General features: G+C 47.4%; 1 protein-coding gene across 1 annotated transcript; it reads right to left on the bottom strand.

Annotated features, from left to right (window-relative positions):
• Positions 1–8,197: 8,197 nt before the first annotated feature.
• C1QTNF2 (C1q and TNF related 2) lies at positions 8,198–18,872 on the bottom strand. The gene is made up of 3 exons (XM_009502277.2): positions 18,251–18,872; positions 11,684–11,932; positions 8,198–10,376 (listed from the first exon to the last, which is right to left on the bottom strand). Exons 2-3 carry the CDS (start codon positions 11,922–11,924, stop codon positions 9,763–9,765), a joined length of 855 nt encoding a protein of 284 aa, XP_009500572.1. The 5' UTR covers positions 11,925–11,932; positions 18,251–18,872; the 3' UTR covers positions 8,198–9,762.
• Between the last annotated feature and the right edge of the window lie 1,466 nt (positions 18,873–20,338).

Below are 20,338 nucleotides of genomic sequence, written 5' to 3'. Positions count from 1 at the left end.
CCCACTCCCCCCCAACCACCGACGCAACCCACCACTTTATTTACTACCTTTAAGGCGCTGCCGCAGCCCCCCCTCCGCGGGTCGCCCCCGCGGACCCCCCCGGCGGCGGGAGGCTGCTCCCCCGTCCGCGGGGCGGCTCCCGGGCTAACTGGCGCTCATGACCAGCTGGCAGCACCTGCGCCCCCCGTATCCCCCTCCCCTCCAGCTGCAGCACCCCTGCGCACTCCCTGCAGCCCCAGCCCCGCGGGATGGGTGCGACTGGGATGGGAATGGGGGACACCCCTTCCAGCAGCTGCCCAACGAGGGGGCGTCGGGGCAAAACAGCAACCCCCGGGTGCGGCTGCCTGGGCTCCACTGCCTTTCGTTGTCTTCCTAGCTGGGCTGGCAAGGCTAGTGGGAGCAGAATTGCTGGAGAAAATGAAATCTAAAGCTTCTCCCAGTAATGAAGGCTCAATAGACGTCCGGGCTATTAAAACAAGAGCTTGAATTTCTCCTTGGTTTACGATTCCCAATACAGGATGTCTTATCTTAAGCTACCAGAAACCCACAGGTAGAAGAAGTGCCTGCTTACGTCGAGCATGAGGTTTGGCAGGCGCACATCTCCCTTTCAGGCCACGCATCAGGGTTTCCCTCTCACAGTGCCAGAAAACAAGTCTGTCCGTGCTGACAGTGAGCTGGGGCTTACCAGAGGATGCGCTTTCTGCCGTTCTCCATACCTCCGGCATAACCCACACCTGGTGTCTTTGGGCTAGGTCCCATCTTTGTCACACAGCAGTGCACAGCACCAGCCACGGCAGGACCCTGATGTGCTGCCACAGAGATTCATGCCTTGCCATCAGAGCTCAGCCCAGCTAAAGCTCCCAGGCTGGGTGTCCTGGGAGCCCAAGGACCCCCATCCTTTCCATGTTTGATACCCAAAGGGCACAAGAAATGGTCAGGCAGCACATAGCTTTATTCCCAGGCCTCTGAGGGCCATGTTTATAGTCGAGCGGATATTTTGCCAGATTGAACTGAAATCTTTCAACAAGTCTTTCTTAGCACTCCACCTCAGCGATTCCAGGAGCCAAAAAATCACCATGCAACCTGGTTTATATCCAAATCACACTGTTGATCCATTAAGAATGAAGAATTTTAATGAGAAAGTTTATCAGGCTTAGTAACAACTTTTCCATTTAAAGAACTAAACCTCATTTTTAGAAATAGGTGGGGTGTTTTTTTTTTTTTTTTTTTTTTTTTTTTTTTAAAATTTCCTGTCATATGCACTTGGATTCGCAAAAGAACCTCACAAAATGTTTGTTCCTCGGTTGGTTTCCTAAAGGAAAGGAACAAAAATAATCTGCCTGCTTCAGTCAAAATAAATATTTGTGTTGATTTTAGTGTTTCTGGGAAAATATTTTTGTGATCAAAGGAAGTTGTTGACCAAATCTTCTGGGGAAAACATGCCCCAGTTGTTTATAGTCCATGTTTGCTGGCTCGTCCCCTGCTATAAAATAGAAGCAGTGAAGTTAAGTGGCAACAGCTATTAAGCCTACAGATAAAAGCTGCCACCAAGTGTCCATCACTTGGAAACAATTTTCACCTGTTTTAAGTACATCACGTTATCCCTTAAACAAGGTACTTAGGTGTCTTAGGAAGAACTAGCTCATCTTTTTGCTTAGAACTGAGCACGTGCTTAAGGATTTTGTTGAATGACAAATTTGAGAATTTCTTTACAAGTAGCCTGTTCATGGCTCATATGATAATATATACATTTTCTATAACAGTTTTTATATACATATCAAGATAATTCTCTATTTTTTACAGTGTAAATCAAGCCAATAGTGTTATTTGAAAGAAAGAGTATCAGTTCTTTGAAGTAGTTTCAATAATGAGGGTGATACAGATTTTCAGAAACTCATGTCCATAGCATCTATTGATTTAAAACTCTTCTATTTTTAAAATCTCAATTATTTTAAAAAATCTTGAGATTCCATGCAAAATAGAAAACTGTTGCATGTAATGTTGGTTTTAATTTTGCAGACAAACAATTTTATTTTTCCAGAATACAGTCCATGTGTTTCACTTGTTCCATTTGAAAATAAATGAAGCATGATTTATCAAAAGTTTCCTTCAGTAACTACATTGATATTAAAAATGGAAAGTAACAATGAATAAGGTTCTCCTTTCTGTAGCAGGGCTGTTAGTAGGGCTCAGATTGACTGCCCTGTTTTAAAAAAACCTCAGCCAACACTGTCTTTGATATCATAAAATATTCACAGTAACAAATTAGAAAGAGCAGCAATTCTGGACCTGATAAGAGCTCAGACATAGCCTTGAACCTTAGAATTGCTTTATTTTGAAGGAGGGAGTGCCAGCAAGGCCATGTACATACCCAGGGAATCAGTACTGTTATGTCTGATAGTCAAACAAACAACCCACAGGCCTTATCATTAACTTGCTGATCTTGTAAAAATGGACTGCAGCTACAGTACATCATTTTCCATCCAAATGGGATCATTCAAGTCCTCATAATGGGCAAAGTTTGACTTAAAATATAGGCTTTAGCTGTAACAGAACTGTGTTGATTTATTTTTCAAGTGTTTTAAAAAACAGACTGAGAGAGATAAAAGTAAAATACCATGGGGATTCCCAAATTAGGTTTGCATAGAGTTTATATTAACTTTGAGAGGTTTTTTGTTACTCTTTCATCATTAACAAGTCATGGTTGGGTAAAGCACAGTAAAACTTCACTGACGTAAGTTGAGTTTGTAAGTCAATGAAATTGTTAACGTCGAGGGGGTTTTCCCTTAAAAAGCAGCTTAACTAAGCAAGTTAACATCTTTAGCACTAGTGCTACCATTCCAAGTACTGGGGCAATAAAACTGCTTTCAGGCAACTAAAGCTAGCTGAAAATAACTAAGGATGCCAACCACAAAGTGACCAAAAAGCAGCTCAAGCAACATGTATGTTATTGCCAGCCCAAAGGGTTCAGCTGGAGAAGAAATGCAGTGGGGATATGGTGATAAAGAGATGGCACCTAGTGCCAGGGGAGGCTGTACCTGTATCAGCAAGGAGCTGGGCCACTCCTGGTTGAGCCCAGGTGGAAAAAGTTGACTTCTTAGTCAAGTTTCAGGTATAGCACAGGCAGCATCTGCTCACACCAGGGAGGCTGTGTGTCAGGAAGGCATCAAGAAACTGCTTCTTTATCCCTCAACCTCACCTGCTGCTGGAGGAGGAGAGGAGCAAGGAGGCCAGTGCAAACAGGGACCACCTGGTACCTGCAAGGGCCAAGCATCCCCTCAGGGCTCCCCCGCCCCAGGTGAGCAGCCCAGCTTGGTACTACCCAGGTGCCTCCTATTTCACCAGGATCCCAAAGTTAGACTGCCTTAGCAACAGCTTGAGTGCTAATTTAAGCCAATCTGAGTGCTTTTACACAGTGTAATAGTTTCCTGCTGATGAGAAAGATGGGCTTTATCAAATCTGGCTCTCTGTGTCTATCTATAGCTTCTACTGCCCTGTCTGTGTGCTTCCTCTGTCACTCCTCATGCTTTTTTGTTATATGATATACCTTACTGAACCTAGTTTTTCTACCAGTTTAGTTTTCTGTGATTTTAGAGAGTGATATTGGTTTGTGGAAGGATCTGAAGCCAGTACAAAGCAAGCAGTGAGAAGGCACAGCCCCAGGCAGCAAGAGGTAAGCAGTGCCTCTTCCTTCAGCAGTGTTAAACTAGGGTGATGTGATTTGTGGAGTTGTGCCCAAAACTGGCTTGCCCTGCTCCTAGGACAAGCCAGCACCAGTGGGGCTGAGCAGTGAGGGCCTGATCCAGAAAAAAAAAAAACAACAAACCACACAGGGGAAGATCCTGTAAGATGTGTGGAGTGGTGCCCTTGCTTCACTGACTTAGCTGGATTGGGTTTAACACAGAACCATTAGTAAAGTGATGAGAGGTATGGGAGCTCTGTGCCCTTGCAGTGGGCAGAAATGAGAGCTGGCTGCCCCTTTCTATGTGGAGCTCGGGGGTTCAGAGAGCTGCAACCTGCTTTCCTCTGCTCTTGGTAGAAGCAAGCTATGAATGACTTTTTTTTTTTTTCTTTTAAAGACAATGTTATGGGATTAGGACTGCCCTTAGGAGCTGTGATTATTAAGCCCAGCTGGTATGAAGGGCTTTAATCCAGCAAGCTGCTGTTGGGTGTCTATCCATGTGAGACTAAGCTTGTGACAGTGCAAGGGAAGAACACCATTACAGGTAGTGCTCTAGAGTCTGAGGAAAATACTGTTGCGCTTCTATGTAGCTTGAAGACCCTGTTGTATTTGAAAGCTTTTAAATGGTTGCAATTCCCAGATTTCTGCTGATGCTCAGTGGGTTGAATTGGGATGCTTGTGCCTTGCCTTGGGGCACTGAGAGGCCCTGGGGGAGGCTGGTGGGACTGTTGCTGCCCAGCAGCCTAGAATATCTGATCTTCGTGCCTGCAACTGGCACGATGCACAAGCCAGCCCCCTTGAATTTCCCCTTCAAGCACACCATCTCCTCATCCCCGCTCCTTCATCATCTGAGTACTCATTTCCTTATTCCTCCTCTCAGCCAGTGATTTATGTGGAAATCAAATCTCTGTGAACATACTCTTACTCATAGAGGTCTTTTGCTTCTCAACCTGCCCATCAAGTACCCAGAGGACACAACCTCTCCTGCACACCGTCCCTGAAAAGTGCAGGGAGGAATGACAAGGCCGTTACAGGGGGAGTGGGGCATGGGGACCTGCAGGTCATGGGCTTGTGTTGTCCTCTGCAGTTTCTACTGTTGGACCTAGTTTGTTTCAAGTGTAGAAATGGTCCTTGGCAATGGGAAGGGGCCAGGAGTAGCGCTATGCCTGCAGGAGCCGGGACAGCAGGGACGGTGCAGAGAGGTGCCAGCAGCCTTGTGGCCCCCAGGGCTGTGGCTGTGTAATGTTACCATGGGCCTGCCATAACATAGTCTTTATTGACATGGCGCTACTTAGTGAGGCAGAATTGACAAAATCTGGAAAAACAGAAAAAAGATACTTCCCCCCTCCCTTTTTTTTCTTCTTTTTTTTAGCATTGGGGTGCTGAGTGCCAACTGGTGTAACTGAGGGTGGGCTCACCTGGGGAGCAGGGCAAACCAGGGTGACTTCTAAATGCACCTGGATCCTCCTTAGCTCCCCAGAAGGAAGACACAATCAAGACTTGAAGGCATTAATCTGCCCAGACAGCAAGTGCTGAGGCTCAGCAATACATGGCCAGGGCTGCACAGGGGAGGTGCTGCCTTGCTCTGGCACCTTCCCTTTGTTTCCAGCTGTGACACACATCATTACTTTCCAGACACTCCATGTACCTTGAGTCCATGGTTAATGTTAATTTTCCACAGTGAAAATATTTTTCTTTTTTTTTTTTTCATTGTTAGCATTGAAATGTATGGGTTTAAAAATCAAACAAACAAAAAAACCACCTCAAAACCCCCAATGTAGAGGTCCTGGTTTACCAGCCCTGAAGGGGAGGAAAAGGGCTTTGGGAAGCTGACTTAAGGGGTCACAAGCAGAACCAGGCAGGAGGAGTTGTCCTTGGGCTCATCCAGTGCTGTGTGCTTCCCACCCTGCTGATGTTAGCACAGGGTGCTCAGTGTGAAATCACAGTTCAGCTTCACAGCTGAGCTGGGAGTGTGCTGCTGCATGGCATTAGGGGTGGATGTGGGAGTGAAGGCAAGCTCCTGTGGTGGAGGAAACCCTTGGAGGGGACCCAGGCAGGCCTGTGTGTTCACAGTCAGGTTCATGCTGGTCTTTGAAGAGCTACAAGCTGAACCAGCTGAGCCTTTTCTCTGTTGTTAAGCGAACACTGAAGGTGGGTGCTCCTGCCTTTCCCTGCCTCCCTACCCTGGCATGCTGGATGTGCAGGAGGGACTCGCTTATGCCAAAACATGGTGCAAAGGGCAGCTCTGAGACTTGTGGTGAAGGAGGATGCTGCGGTGTAACACATCTTGCATGAGGGTGGCAGATATGGATGGCATCCCATTCAGTCAGGACGTTCCTCCTGCCTCCCTGATGACACCTGCCCATGTGCTTGCTCAGCTACCACTATTCCCAGCTCTTCTCCCACCGTGCCAGAGGTGCAGGCAGCTGCCTGGGCTGGGGCGAGCAGCCTGCATGGGAGTGGTGCTCTCTTGAGACAGCTTGGCTGGGAAAACCAGAGCTCTTTATCTGGTGGTTTTCCAGAAACGTTCTGTTTCTGGAATAAAGACACTTTATGTAAATCTCAGTTTAAAAACAAAGTAAATAACTGCTTGGCTGAAAGGCAATGGCAGCACAAACCAAAACGCAGTCTGAAGATGCAGGAGCAGCCAGAATATGTTGGGTTTTGTTTTTTGGTTTTGGTTTTTTTTTTGGGGGGGTGGGGGGGTTTGTTTGTTTGTTTGTTTTAAATTCTCCAAAGCCTGACCCAGTCATTTTGAGTTTTGTGTGGGGTTTTCCCCCATTTTTAATATTTCCACAATTGGCCCTGTAGTGACCCAGACACACTTGTATCTTGGCAGCTGCCCATCCCTCCCTCCTCCTGCCTCACCAGGAGAGGAGGGGAGTCCACATCTGCTTGACATGATCCCTTCTGCAGGATTGAGTTGAGTGGAGACATTTTGTTCAGCATGCAAGTCGCTCTTAAGGCATCATAAGAGGAAATTAATCCTTTTCAGAGGAACCTGTGCAAGAGGAACCCGCATGCATCATTTCAAATGCTCATGCCTCTTTCTCAGAAATACTTATGATACGTGGTATCTTTAAATGGCTTCAGCCCAGTGGAGGTTAAACAATCTGTAGAAGCTGTTCCTCTCCCTCTTGCCTGCTATATTTTATTAATTTGTGTTTTCCATTGCTTCGAGTCCTGGATGGCAGCAATGCCCATGGCTGAGGTTTGAGCTGTGCAGTGCAGAGGGCAGCACTGTGACCTGGTGGGGTGGCTGGGGCAGGTCCCAAGGGTGGATGGGAGCAGGCTGGAGCCCGTGGTCCTGTGCCACTCCTGTGGGAAGGTCCTCGTAGCCCCTGGCTGAAAGCAAGCACTACCACACTGCGCGTTCAGTGGGGGTCGGTGGTTCCCTTTATAATTTGCATTTTGATATTCCAGACTTAAAAGACTCATTTGTAGGTTTTCCTTTTCACCAGAATAAAAAGGATGCTTTGCCAGACAGTTAATAACTTCCCTTGTTTCTCATCTGGGGAAACCAGCTCATGTGCCCCTGAGAAGGCTGATACTGGGAGGAAACAGTCCCTGCTGGGGCCTTCTATGGAGATGATGAGGGAAGATGGGAGTGGCTGAGCTGATCTAATTGCTCATGGCTGCTTCACCTCCACCTTCCTCTTCTGAGGCTTATTCCCTGTGGTGCTCTCCCATCCCCTCTCAGCTCTGGTACCTGCCTGGTGCCAAGTGGGTTCAGCTCATAAAAATAATAAAGTGGAGAACTAACTTGACTACAAATAATATCCAAACAATAAAAATGGGATAAAACCCCACCACCCTGAAAATACCCACTTTTGGGAATGGGTATTGCACAGATTCAAGGGGAAAGAACTGAGGAGGGAAGTTTTGTCTTTGTCTTTAGCAGTAGTAGGCTACTGGATTAATTAAAGCTATACTATGTAATTTCCCTTTTGGGTGCTGTTGTGGAGAGGCAACATCCTCCCACGTGTCCCACCACCTCCCTTGAGCTGCCCCTAACATGTACAGTTGCTGGGGAACCTGTGTCTGGGTAGAGACGTCTGTGCAACTCAGCCCAGGCAAAAAGTGGTTCTTGCCCCTGCGGGGCTCCTGGGCTCTCATGGTGGGAGCGTGGGGCTTGGCACTGAGGGAGAAATGCAGCTCTCGAACTGCTGCTGCCTTTGGGAAGCTGCCTGCAAATGCACCCCAGGACCCCCTAAATGAGGGAGCTTTGGAAAGAGAAATGTATTATCTGAGCAACCACTGTCAGGGAGAGGACACCTGCCATCTAGGCGAACAGCTTCGGGGGAACGGATCCTGTTCTTCTACCTTGAAGGTTTTCTTGCACAGAAAACTCTGTGCGCTTCCCAGCTTGCTGGGCTGGGAGGGGTGAAATACTCCTGTGGCACCAGCCCCTACAAAATCCATTGCTAAACTCAACAGTGCCTGTGGAATCTGTAACACAGCTTTGAAATACCTTCTGTGAAACCACTTTTATAAATACTAAGACTATTGCAGCAGTACTTTTGTTCAGCTTTATTTTATCAAATGTATTTGAAGATTCTTGTAAGATATAACATAATTCCTGTAGTTCATGAAAATCATGCAAATATTTTGACTTGTAGAAGTAAGATTTAAAAAAAACCCAACCCTTTTTTTCTTATGGGATATCCCTTCAGTGCCCAAATATGAGGATTAGAGGAGCTGGGAGTTCATGAGAGTTTTCACCAAGTGATAAAGAAGAGAAACATGACTGGAAACTAAGATGGTGCCTCTGATAGCAAGGAAGAGACTCTCTCCCTCTGGCTACAGAGAGGGAGCGGACTCTGCTACAGGGGTGTTGGACAGCCTGGGGCAAGGCAGCCAGACTGAGTGGCTGCTCACTATTACCAGAGCAGAGTTCTGCTATAAAGCTATTTTGGAGCATGTCCCAGTATTAGCTGATACAGAGGAGGAAAAAAAATTGCTAAGCTTAGCAAAAGCAAAAAGCTCAGCTGAGCAAAAGTTCAGCTTTTGACATTTCTGGTTTTTTTTCCCTTCAGTTTAGAACCAAAGCATCGATTTTTGGCACATCTGTAATATTTGATTTACAACATCAAAAAAGGAAAGCAGCAGTAAGATAGGGTCTAGCTGTAGCATTAAGCCCTTGAGGAGGATCTCCACAGCACCACATGTATCTTCTTCCAGCGAAAGCTGGCACGGATGAAGGAAGGTGATTATTAATGAATCTGTTTCTGGAGTGAAGGTTCATGCTGTCTTTGACAGTTGAGACTTCTCTGCAAAGTTGAGATCTGCAAAGTTTATCCTCCACTGTGGCTCGGAGGCCTACAGGTATTTGGGTTGTGGAATCCAGTTTAGGCTCTGGTCACAGTTTACCAATGCTTGTCTGAAACCAGATGCAGGGCTCCAGCGCCAGCATATTGAGGCTGAAACCTGAGAAACACCAGTGGTGCTCAGTGCAACAGCTCGTGTCTTACGAGGAGCCTCACCAGTAACCTTAAAAATGAGCTCTCCTTTTCATGTCGCTTCCTATTTAGGCGGGATGCCTTTGCTTATTAGTACTTCTTTGAAGAGGCTGAAAGCTACTTTTACTTTTATAACTTTAGCTGACAATTTCCTGACTCTTAAGTAGCTGGTAAAGTGTAACTGTATTAACAAGGATTATTACTATTATGTTATGGGATGTAGAGGGAGGAGGCACAGTGGTACAATCTCCAGCATCAATGGCACTTCTGAGCTCAGCTTTCAGGAAATGGTTGTTGGTCTCCATGCTTTATAATAACAATATAATAAAGCACTCTGCACCAATATTTGAGTTACATGTCCATGGTGTGTTGGAATAATAATGGAAAACGTAATGGGTGGCTTTGAGATTGAGAGATTCATGAGGCTGCTTAAAGGCGAGTCCTGGTACCCTGTGGTCTAGTTGCTGACATCAAGTAAATGTTGAAATAGCTGATAAAGGCTGTTAGTGCCAAAAATGTGGAATCGTATGATAATCCCACACATGTCCATGTACAGGCTACCCTTTGCTGGTCTGAGGTCTCATGCATTTCCTATTTTTTCCCACAGACTAGTTTCTCATCCTATATTTCATTGAGGTAATCTTGATCAGGATATATCAGAAAGCCAGTAAATAAGCTGTCTGTCCAATAGGGATCATAAAAGAGCCCATTTTGTTCCGAGTAAAAGATCTGCAGCCATACTTCATCCTCCTGCTTCAGGGAAAGGATGGTTGATCCAGAGGCAACATCATGGTTCCCAGTGTTGGCATCAAAAGTCTTGATCCGGTACTGCCCATTGTGGACCAAGCCAATGGCCAAATGTTTGTTTGCCAAAGTGATATCATAAGTGAAGTAGTAAATACCTGGGATGCTGCATATAAATTTCCCACTGGAAACATTGTAATGTCCTCCCTCATTCATCAGGATCCTGTCAAATTTGATGGGCAGCCTTTCCCTTGGGTAGCTCTTTGAGACTGCCACGGAGAATGCAGATTTGGCTTTGTTGGCATTACAGGTGCAGGGTCCTGGCATCCCGGTCTCACCCTTGCTCCCTTTGGGCCCTTTCTTTCCTGGTGCACCGTTTTTTCCAGGATTACCTTTTAAACCCTTGGGCCCTCGTGGGCCTGCCTTGCCAATAGCTCCTGCTTTCCCCTTTGGTCCTGGCTTGCCGGGGTTTCCTGTTCTGCCTTGTGGACCTAGAAGATAAATAACCTTGTAAATTTTTCGGACAAAGAGATGACCTGGCAAGTGGAAAGGGTTTGTATTGTAGCAGCAGTATATTTTCATTTAGGAGGAAAACCTTGCTAGTGAGAATCCTGATCAAATACCACCTGGGGCTGGACGTCTGTCAGGACTGACTAACCACATTAGGTAGGTAGTTGGTGTGATAACAGTGGGACTCAGTGACAGGATGGTCTGTCCTTTTTAAGGACCAAAAGGCTGGTTCAATTATCTGGCTCACTTGAGAAAAAGGAGTAATTAACTGTAAAGCTAGCCAAGAACAAGCTTTAAATGTTTGGGGTTTTCAGGAGTAGGACAAGTTTGTGAAGCTTTGGGAACCTAGCTTTGAGCAGATGGAGTACTTTTAATCTCCTGTTCCTTTTTGTTTTTTACTTTTTACATTTAACATGAAACTGTTGTTTAAAAAATAAAAAAATTCTAAGTGTAGTAAAAAGCCCAGCCTAGCTGGGGGATGAACCAGAAGGTACTCGGTGCAGGGATTGCCTTGAGATGGGAAACAAGTTGGGCTGCCACAGTGATGCTGAAGCTGCTGATTAGTGCAGATTGCAGTAGTGTCTGATGTAAGACAAATTCACGGGGATTTGTACCCTGTTTCTTGACCTGCTGTAGCAAGACTAGATTTAAGTGTAGCTGTGGGTGGAAACATATTGTCCACATTCCCTGTTTTGGGGGCGGGATAAGAGCATAAGATGCAGCTTTGGCATGCTTGTGTTAGGCTGAATCAGGAGTGCACTCTGGTGTGGCAATAGGAAATGACTGTTTTCTCACTGTAGCTGGTCCTGATGCTTACTGACTGTAAGGCTGGGTCTAAAGGAGAGCCCCACCTCAGGATTAAAGAAGGGTTGTTGTTTGCTTTGATGTAGATTGAGCACAGCCAGAGCAGTGCCTCTCACCCAGCTAGAGCGCTCCAGGGAGCAAGTACTTAATTTTTTCACCGGACTTCTTCAGAGACCATCACTGTTTCATCTAGAGAGCATATATCAGAGCAGGGCAAATCTCACTTTGTAACAAAAGGAAGCCAGTAGGAACTGCATACAGCATTAAGAAGCTACCGGCAATAATGCAAGTCTGAACCCCCTGGCAGAGGCTGACAAGTGTGAGATGTTGGAGGCAGGAGAGTGGAAATTTCTGGAAGAGTTTCCTATGATATGTTGCCTGTCTTGGGGCTCAGATCTGGGGCGACAGGTTGCTGTTAACTGGGCCGTCACGCTACTGCTTTTACATCTTACTCTTGTTGTGTTAATAAGTGCTTTTCTCTTACCTTCATCACCATGCTCGCCTTTATCCCCATCCTTGCCATCCTTGCCATCTTTCCCTGGGAAGCCCATCCTGCCGACTGTTCCTGGAGCCCCAGGGGCACCGGGGGGGCCGGGTGGCCCAGGGGGTCCTGGCAGGCTGCATGCCAGCTGGGGACCTTCCTGCAGCACTCCCTTGGCAAAGCCCCCGAGGATGTGGTTTGCCACACAGGGCACAGTCCAGAGGAGGAGGACAGCAGAGATCATGGCACAGCCTGTAAAAAGGAGATGGGACGTGGCTGTTATGTGTGATAGCCAGCATGTGTGGGAACGGCTGCGTCCCTTCCACCAGGACAGTGTGTTGTAGAGACTTGCATGAAAATGGGAGATAATTGGGCTTTTTTTGGCAGAGTGGGAGAGCTGTTTGTTTCAGTGTGACGTGAATTCAAGGATTTGGCTTATGGAGTTTTCCAAGTCTGACCAATTTTTTTTTCAAACTTGCTCTTCTCTAAATCCATATCTGTGGCCGTCCCTTGTTTTGTATTTTTTCCCTGGACCTCCTTTCCCCCGAAACACAAGTAGCAATGGCAGAGGGGTGCAGAATGCAGCCACTCGGGGCTAGCAGAGTGGAGGAAGGAGAAGGGTTTTGGTGTGACCTTCCCCAGTAACACCTGCTCTGTGGCTGGGTTGCAAAACCCATTGTGTGATGCAGGGCTGAATTCAGAAGAGGGGCTTGCGGAGGCTTTGGTCCAAGGCAGTCCTTACTGTCTTTTGCCTGACAGTATGAGTTGAGCCTCTTCACTAGTGGAGAACATCCTGTTCCTCATCACAGCTTGGCTGCATGGCATTGCACACCCTGCAGCCAAATCACCCACCAAGTCTCTGGCTCAGTGTTGGGGTGCAGCCACCCCCGCAGCTATGACTGGCCCCACTGCAGCCTTCACCAGTGGTTTTCTAACCCCTTGCCTTGCTGACCTACCCTTCTCTGTAGGGGTAGTAGCTCAGTCTTTATGTTTGTTACTAACGTTAACCTTGGGAAGGAAGGTAACTGTTAAAACCCCAGCTGTTTGTCTCCTGGCTCTGGAAAGTAAGCCATTGCTTTAAGTACATCAAATGCCAAGGGATTTTTTGGAGCATCCCAGGCTCTGCCTTCATGCATATGGGGAGGCTGAGCCTCCTGGGCTTGTCTCACTCTGCTCATGGATGGGGACATAGCGATAGGAAATAATTTCTGGAATAAAGCTATTCCCATGAACCTGTTAATGATACAGAGCAGTTATTGTACAGTAAAATACCCCTCTGGATGTCTGTGCATAGAGCTGTTTGCAAATAGCCGTGCTCTATGTGCAGCTCCTGGGTAACTCCACTGTGCCTGAATGCTCAGATGCATCAGCAGCTTAGAGAAGATGCTCAAAACCAGGCTGATTTACAAAAGCCCATCTTCATGTGTGACCCACCCAAGACTCGGGGGATTAGAAGCACTTAAAGTAGAATTTGGGTTCTGCATGTGGTTACAGATATAGTAAAAAAAAGGTAATTTCCTCTATGGTATCAGTTTCTCACTACTCATGGGTAAAGGCCCTCCTCCATCCCCTCCCCAGAACAGGCGGCCTCCCCATGCCTGGGCTGAGGAGTTTCTCCTCCCTTTGCTCTGCTGGTGAGAGGTTGTGGCCATGGCTACCAGTTCCCTGGCAGAGCTGGTGCTCCCTAGTGGGCACTGACCATGGGCTGAGGAGAGACGCTGATGGAATCAGGCTCTTTTCCAGTTGTATGAATATGGGAACAAGCTGGTGGGGGGATGAAAGGCATCCCCTGCCCCAATTTCTTTCTTTCAGCTCCTGTAGCTGGAGTAGCTCTTGGAGAAATGAGACACAAATCCTAAAACTGCCCCATACAAATGTGCAGCTGGTTCACTGTTTGCTTGGTAGCTCTTTGATTAGGAGAGATCAAGTTAAAGCCAAAGGATTTTTGTTTGTTTGTTTGTTTTTAGGGAATTAGCTGCATGTCACTCTGATACAACTTCTGTCCCTGGGCTAAGAGGTGTACACTTTTATTTGATGGAAAAGACTCCTATAAAATTCAGTCTTTTCCCTTCCTACAGCTACCCCTGACGGTAAGGGGTTAAATATTTTACAAGAATCATCCATTTGCATGGGTTTTCTTATCGTATCCCAAAGTCCTGCTAACAAAATACAGAATATAAGCGAGGAATGAAAAGTAAGGAAGCTGCCTGTCACATATTTCTTCAAGATTTGGTGCTGAAGCAAATTTGTAGTTAAACACAGATGCAGTAGAAGATGAGCTGAGATATCCCAGACCTTTCAATCTTTTGAGGCCTTTTGGTCAGGCAAGGTCCTGCTTGGCATTAAGTTAAATAGCGGAGGCTTTAGCATATCCACAGTGTTATGTTTAACTCCTGCACTGGAAATAAGATGCTTAAAATACTGTATAATTTTCATGTTGGCCTTAGCGCTCTCACCCTAGTATCAGCTCCTGAAGGGGGTGGAAATGCATATTACATGCCCCAAATCCAGCAGGCAATATGCTACATATTAATGCTGAGTGGGAGCCCCCCAGTTCTGCGATATGTGTAATTAAGAACATGCAGAGGAGTGGGAAATGCAAAACAGATATCCGGGCTGGATTTGGCTGCTAAGACATTTTGTTCTTCAGCTCTCTTTTGCTTTTCTTATACCTAAGTTTGTTTGCTGCTGGTGAAAGGTGTCAGTTTAATGGCCTGTGAGATGGAAATCACCAACCAGTAATAATGTGGACAGTTGAATAAAAGCTTCTCAGTTCACGGAAAAGGAAACAAAATGTTCAAATGCCTGTGGATTGGGGAGATCCCAAGGAAAGCTACACCCTTGCTTCTCAGTAACCACCTCAAATGGGGCAGAAGTGAGAGGCGTCTGGAGGTGGATGACACTAACAAGTTGTGACAAGGGAAAATGTCATTGCTGGAGCATAACCTGGAAAAAAGCTGGGACTGCTTCATGTAGAGAAGTAACAGGCAAGAGGGAGCACAGGGCAGGAGGGCAGCTCCTTCTCTTAGGGTATGTTACCATAACTACTTCTATTGCCTTCAGATGTCCCAGGTAGTTGACCTGATGGGATAAAAAGTGGCTGGGAGGTTTGTAGTATCAATACTTGGATAGACAGGGAAGAGCCACGCTCTGGTGCAGCTCCCAAGTCAGTGTTAATTAATGACTCCACAAGAACATTTCATCCTACATCACAGCAGTGTGTGTGGGATGCAAAGCGCAGTCACATTTACAAGAGGATCTATAAATAACCTCTTAAAGAAACCTCTCTGAAAGAAAACAAACCTCATGCTGTTCCACCTTAAAAGGAAAATTGCTCCTCTATGTAGAACACATGATGAGCTCCAAAAAAGCAAATTGGAAACAGATCAGCATCTTTCCTCTCCGCAGTACAGGCAGCAGGCCTGGCACTGGAGGCCATACAGCTCGGTTTCGAGCTCGGTTTTGGCCATGCTGAAGTCTTACATTTCTAATGACACTTTAATTAATGTCTTTATTAATAGGGTTTTGGAGACCTTTTGGCCATGGCCAATGCCTGTTGTGTGGGAGTGTGCCCTGTGCCCAGGGGGTCACGAGATCTGACTGGTGGTGGAGGTCTGCTTAGGGAGGAGAGGAGATCCTCTGTCATCTGACCGAGCGTGGGGACAGGGTAGTGGCTGCAGTTTGTGCCTGCCACTGAAATGCAAATGTTCAGATCCTCAGCACCCAAGGAGAGCACACCAGTGTCAGGCACTGATTTCAGCACGGGAAAAGAAAGTGGACTAGCTTCACTTAAGCTATTTCAGGTGTCCACAACATAGGCATAGCTGCCAGGCCTTAGGGCTGCCATGCCCCAGCTTCTGCCCTGGGGCAGCGCCTGGACTAGCTTGAGGTTATAAAGCATTTTTGTGCCAAGCTTGGGCCAGAGCAGAGGTGCTCCGGCCCTTCACGGGTAGAGTGCCTCTCCCTTGGTGACAGCCTGTTGGTGGTGGGCAAGATCTCATGCACACAGAAATGCTTTTCTTCCCAACACTTAAGAATATCCCATACATTGAATCACTCTGAAATGATGTCTTCTGAAATATTTAGCAGCAATGGTGCTTTCTAGGGTGCTTGGTTGAAGAAGACCAAACCCTTGGGCTTGGGAGATGATGCAGCTCGTGGTGGGCACGTGATGGACAAGGGCAGCACTGAGTTGCTCTGAGATAAAGGGTCTTGGAGAAAAGACCCTTTGAGCTCCCAGACGCTAGGTAAGTTCTGGCTGAGACTTCATGCTCTGATCATAGCTGGTCAAACCTCCACCCAGAGAGAGAGGAGAGAGGCTCCAAAACATGCTGCACGTGTCTGCCCTGAGGTGGAAGGATGAGGCTCAGACAGGTGGGTTTGACACAACGATTCCCTGTGTCCTTCAGCTGAATCAATGGGATCAATGTAGTCTGTAAAACTGTGCTATGGATTCCCACTGAGTAATTTTGGGGAATACTTGTCAGGAAGCAAACCAGGAAGGGGACAGTTTTGGAAAATGTTCACTCCTGAATTTTAGGTCTGGAGTTCACCTTTATAGAAAATCACTCAGGGCAAATAAAGCAACAAAGGCAGAAGCTCTCTGATTTGCCAGTGTGGTACATGCAGAGCCGAACATTTACTTCTCTCTTCCTAACGAGCCACGTTTAGGAACCTTCACTGTAATTTTGTAATAAAATGTAACGAATGACTCAAAACAAGCATATGTCTGAAAAGGGATGTTCTGACTCTGCCGCATGGCCTTTACATGACACCCCTTTTCTGTTTTAGGATGTTTTGTTGTCATCTCTTGTTGTTCAGTGGGTCCTTCTCTTCCTGCTGGAGCTCGGGCCCTTGGCAGAGGCTGCCCCGTGCCCCGCTGTCCCTGCTGCGGTGGCTGGGGAAGGGAGATGGGGGCTTAGCTTTCCTCAGGACCGTGAAATTCCAGCAGTGGGTGGGCTGCCCGTCTCCCCAGCTGCCCTAACCAGCCCGTTTGAAGCAGACACTTGTATGCTCAGCAGGATTTGAACCCGGCCCCTCCACACTGAAACCTGAGCATCCCATGAGCTTCTGTAGCACATGGTGCATCTGTGCAGGGGAACTGCAAGCCCACGCTCTCTAATAGCTTTTCTGTACACGCTACTTGTCACTGGAGCTACAGCGCATATCCCTGTCACCCAAGAGCCTCTGTCCCTAGGATCTGTGGCCCCACAGGGCTCCTTGCAGGACTCAGAGCTGACCTGCAGCTCCCATTTCTGCTGGCTGCTGCAGCGTGGGATGGACTTGCTGCTGCCAGAGGGGCCTCGCAGGCAGGAACTTGGCGGGGATGCATCTCTTGCCATGTCTCCCCTATAGCTTTGACTGCCACAACATCGCTGCTCCATGTGGCTCCTGGAAGCCCCTGTGCGACCACCCTCATCCCAGCCCTGCTGCAGGTCAGCTTCCTGAGCCACTTCACAGTTACAAAACTAGACCAACTCTACAGATCTATGTGCATTAAAAAGGTGTTCCTGTAAGAAAAGATTTTGCCTGTAAGAGTGAGCCCCAGGCGAAAAGGATCACTTATACTTTCTGGTGCTTACAGGGCAGCTGGGCTGAAATCCCAACAGAAGGAAAATCCCTGAGGGTTTGCCAGGGGTGGGGCGGTTTGGTGGCATGGGCAGTGGCCAGACAGTGATTTTTGGCCAGGAACACCACCCTGTGCCATGGGGTGGTGGCCTGTTCTTGCCCACAGGGATGAAAAGTGCAGCAGGGGAGAGAAGCGGAGAGAGTCTGGGGGGAATTGCTGCTCAGAGGGAGGCAGAAGCAGGATGGTCTGGTAGCCTGAGAGGGGACCCAGCAGCAAACAAACAACTGTGACTTTCTACTCTGTTTCCTTAAATACACAAGGCTTGCTTAAACAATACAGCTATCTTCCTGCTTCACATTTTCCAGTGTACCTCAAGGTATCTTAATTAGTCTTCAGAATAATCATTATCCCTGTGAGCCCAATTCTCAGCTCTGGTGGTTGCCCTGTGGCATCGCCGGGGTGGAAGCACAAGGAGCCCTTGAGTGCACAGGCTGATTTAGATAAAAAAAGGTGTGCCGCCAGTTACAGCAGCTGAAATGAATGTATTTAATTTCTGATATAAGCCAGTGAAGTAGTTATACCAGATATGGGTTTGATCTGTTATCTGCTATAGCAAAAAGCAATGTCAAAGGAAGTAAAGGAGAGTGATGCATTTTCTGTGCCTGAACCTGCATCACCATCTCAGCTTTAGGCAGCCAGGGATACCTGTGGCAATCCTTTCCTAGCCCGGAGCTAACGGCCCATTACCGAAGCTGCCAGTTGGTACCAGGGCGAAGGGAGAGGCTGTGGTTTTGGCCGTATGAGGTGGGTGCTCCCAGCAAAAGTCAGAGGGGTGTTTTCTTCCTGGGGTATTTCTTTTAACTGGTGACTGTTGCCTTTATGGATTCCTGTGCAGGCATTGGAAACATGAGTGCTCAATGATTTAGACCTTATTTGGTAAGTTTTTGAAGTAAAGGTTAAGAGGAGAGAGGGAAAAAAAAAGGAAAAGTGAATCTACTTACCGCGACTGGTCTCTTCAGGGAGATCTTGACAGGCACTGGAAACCTACACAATTTTAAGCAGATGTTTTGCTGCAGATCGCTGTCACGCACAAATCTGAAGCCCCGTCCTGCCACAACAGCATCCTTCTGAGGGGTGTGCAATATTGACTTCAGTCTTTCTTTTTGTTAGTGTTTTACTCCTGTTTGTGCGGATTGCTAGCTTCCCGCAGCAGCTCCAGGTTTTGGCTCAACATTGCCAAAGGCATATTTTTATTATTGTGTAATGGGTCTGCTCCTCTTCCTTTGTCACGTGGCATGGGAAGAAAATTTTACGCACATATGGCTGGAAAGCTCTTGATGCTTGGGGAGCTTTTCCCTTTCTCTCTCTCCCTTGTAGTCTTGTATGAAAGGCTCAGGAGTTGCCCGGGTCATTTCTGACCGATTCTGCCCCTCTCTGCTGTAGCTGCTGCCTGCGCAAGCAGAATTTGTAAGCAGACAGCAACACAGATCAAACTAGGGAACAACTTTAACACTTGATTCTGGAGCATTTAGCAAGGGAAGCAAATCTTGTCCTAAGAGTGGAAACTCGCTTCTAAAACAATTTAGACAAACAAGTAATGGCTGATCTCTCCAGGCTTGAATTAAAGGACATCATCCTGAAGCAGCGGCTTTGCAAATGTGAATTTTGAGAGGAAACTGCATGTACCTCAGCGCTGCTTCAAGTGGATGTGTGAGACAAAACACCATAGGGATGGCAGGGCAGGAACGCTTCTGTATTTGGAAAGGGTTGGGATTTTGTTTTAAGCTTGCAAAGTAATTACAAACCCCTTAGCAATTGCTTAAGGTAAGGCAGTAACGCTAGAAGCAGTGGCTGAAGCTGGAGTTCAGCTTTAGCTCTGCCAACCCAGAATTGTTGAGTCGCAGTAAATCCCTGTCCCTTGTTTCTCTGTGGCAGCAAGTCATGGTGTTACAGCTCTGAGCAGTGGTGACGTCCCGGCTTATCCCAGCCCATTAAACACAGAATTTGCAAATGCCTTACACTCTCAAAATTGACAGTCCTTCCCTGACAGCACCTGTGAGGTGCAGAGAGATGAATGAAATGGGAGGTTCAAGAGTTTCCTGACCCCACCCCCCTCCTGCCCACCCCTTCCCTCGCTCCCTCCCTCGCTCCCTCCCTCGCTCCCTCCCTCCCTCCCTCCCCACTTTGCAGGATGCTCTGTGATGCTGCTGGAGTTGGTATGAACCAGAATTGTCTTTTTAAGGGAGCAATGGGCAGAGTCTAAACAGGAGCTGTGAGATGACCTATGCATAGAGCCTGGCCCCATGGGTGCCTGGGCTGGCAGCATGGAAGGTTATGGGGGACCCTCCACCCTGCCGGGAGGGCAACAATAGCCCTGGGGCCATCATCACCCATGCAGAGTGGGTCGTGGGTCCTCCTGGCTGCAGCCTGCGGCTCCTGGTTGTGGGTGCGTGGTTCCTGCTCTGCCCTGGTCAGGATCCTGCACGGGGCCTGGGACAGGTGTGTGCTCAGTGGCACAGCTCCAGATCCTGCCCTGTTGCTCTCCAGCCAGCAAATATTTTCTGTTCAGTGCAGATTATCTGCTCATTGGGAGTATGCTGGAAGTATTCCTTACTCTGCCAGACTTCATCCTTACTGGAGCTGTTGTGGGTGTTTTTTTTATGCTTTCCCCTGCACTTGCTGTTGGAACATGGTGGGAATGGAAAATGTAAAAATGAAATATGTATACAGTTTGCTTTGTGAGCTGTAATCAGTTCAGCTGCTCCTGGGAGGGTTGGGAGTGTTTGGCCAAGGAAGCACAGGGCTGTTTTCGTGCTGTTTTGATGGTCCCACAGAACTCCTTCAGAGCCAGTGTCCCCACTTCCTGATGTTCCCTGCCACTGAGCAATCTCCAGGAGAACAATCCCCCTCCCCAAACCCACGCAATCACCTTAAATTTCAATGGGATAGGGGCTGTTTTAGAAAAGCTGCCATATGGCTGCAGAGCTATGGCATGTCTATGGGGAGCTGCCTGCACCCCACTGCCCCCATGTATAGAATCATAGAATCATTAGGTTGGAAAAGACCTCTAAGATCATCAAGTGCAACCA

The sequence above is a fragment of the Phalacrocorax carbo genome, chromosome 8, assembly GCF_963921805.1.
Source record: "Phalacrocorax carbo chromosome 8, bPhaCar2.1, whole genome shotgun sequence".
Lineage (NCBI taxonomy): Eukaryota > Metazoa > Chordata > Aves > Suliformes > Phalacrocoracidae > Phalacrocorax > Phalacrocorax carbo.
This window is presented reverse-complemented; position numbering and strand designations above follow the sequence as displayed.

Excerpts from the sequence above, each read along its gene's own strand:
- C1QTNF2 (XM_009502277.2), bottom strand. The coding sequence starts at position 11,924 with ATGATCTCTGCTGTCCTCCTCCTCTGGACTGTGCCCTGTGTGGCAAAC. Across the intron at positions 10,377-11,683 it reads AGGCGAGCATGGTGATGAAG|GTCCACAAGGCAGAACAGGA; the intron begins GTAAGAGAAAAG and ends TTTATCTTCTAG.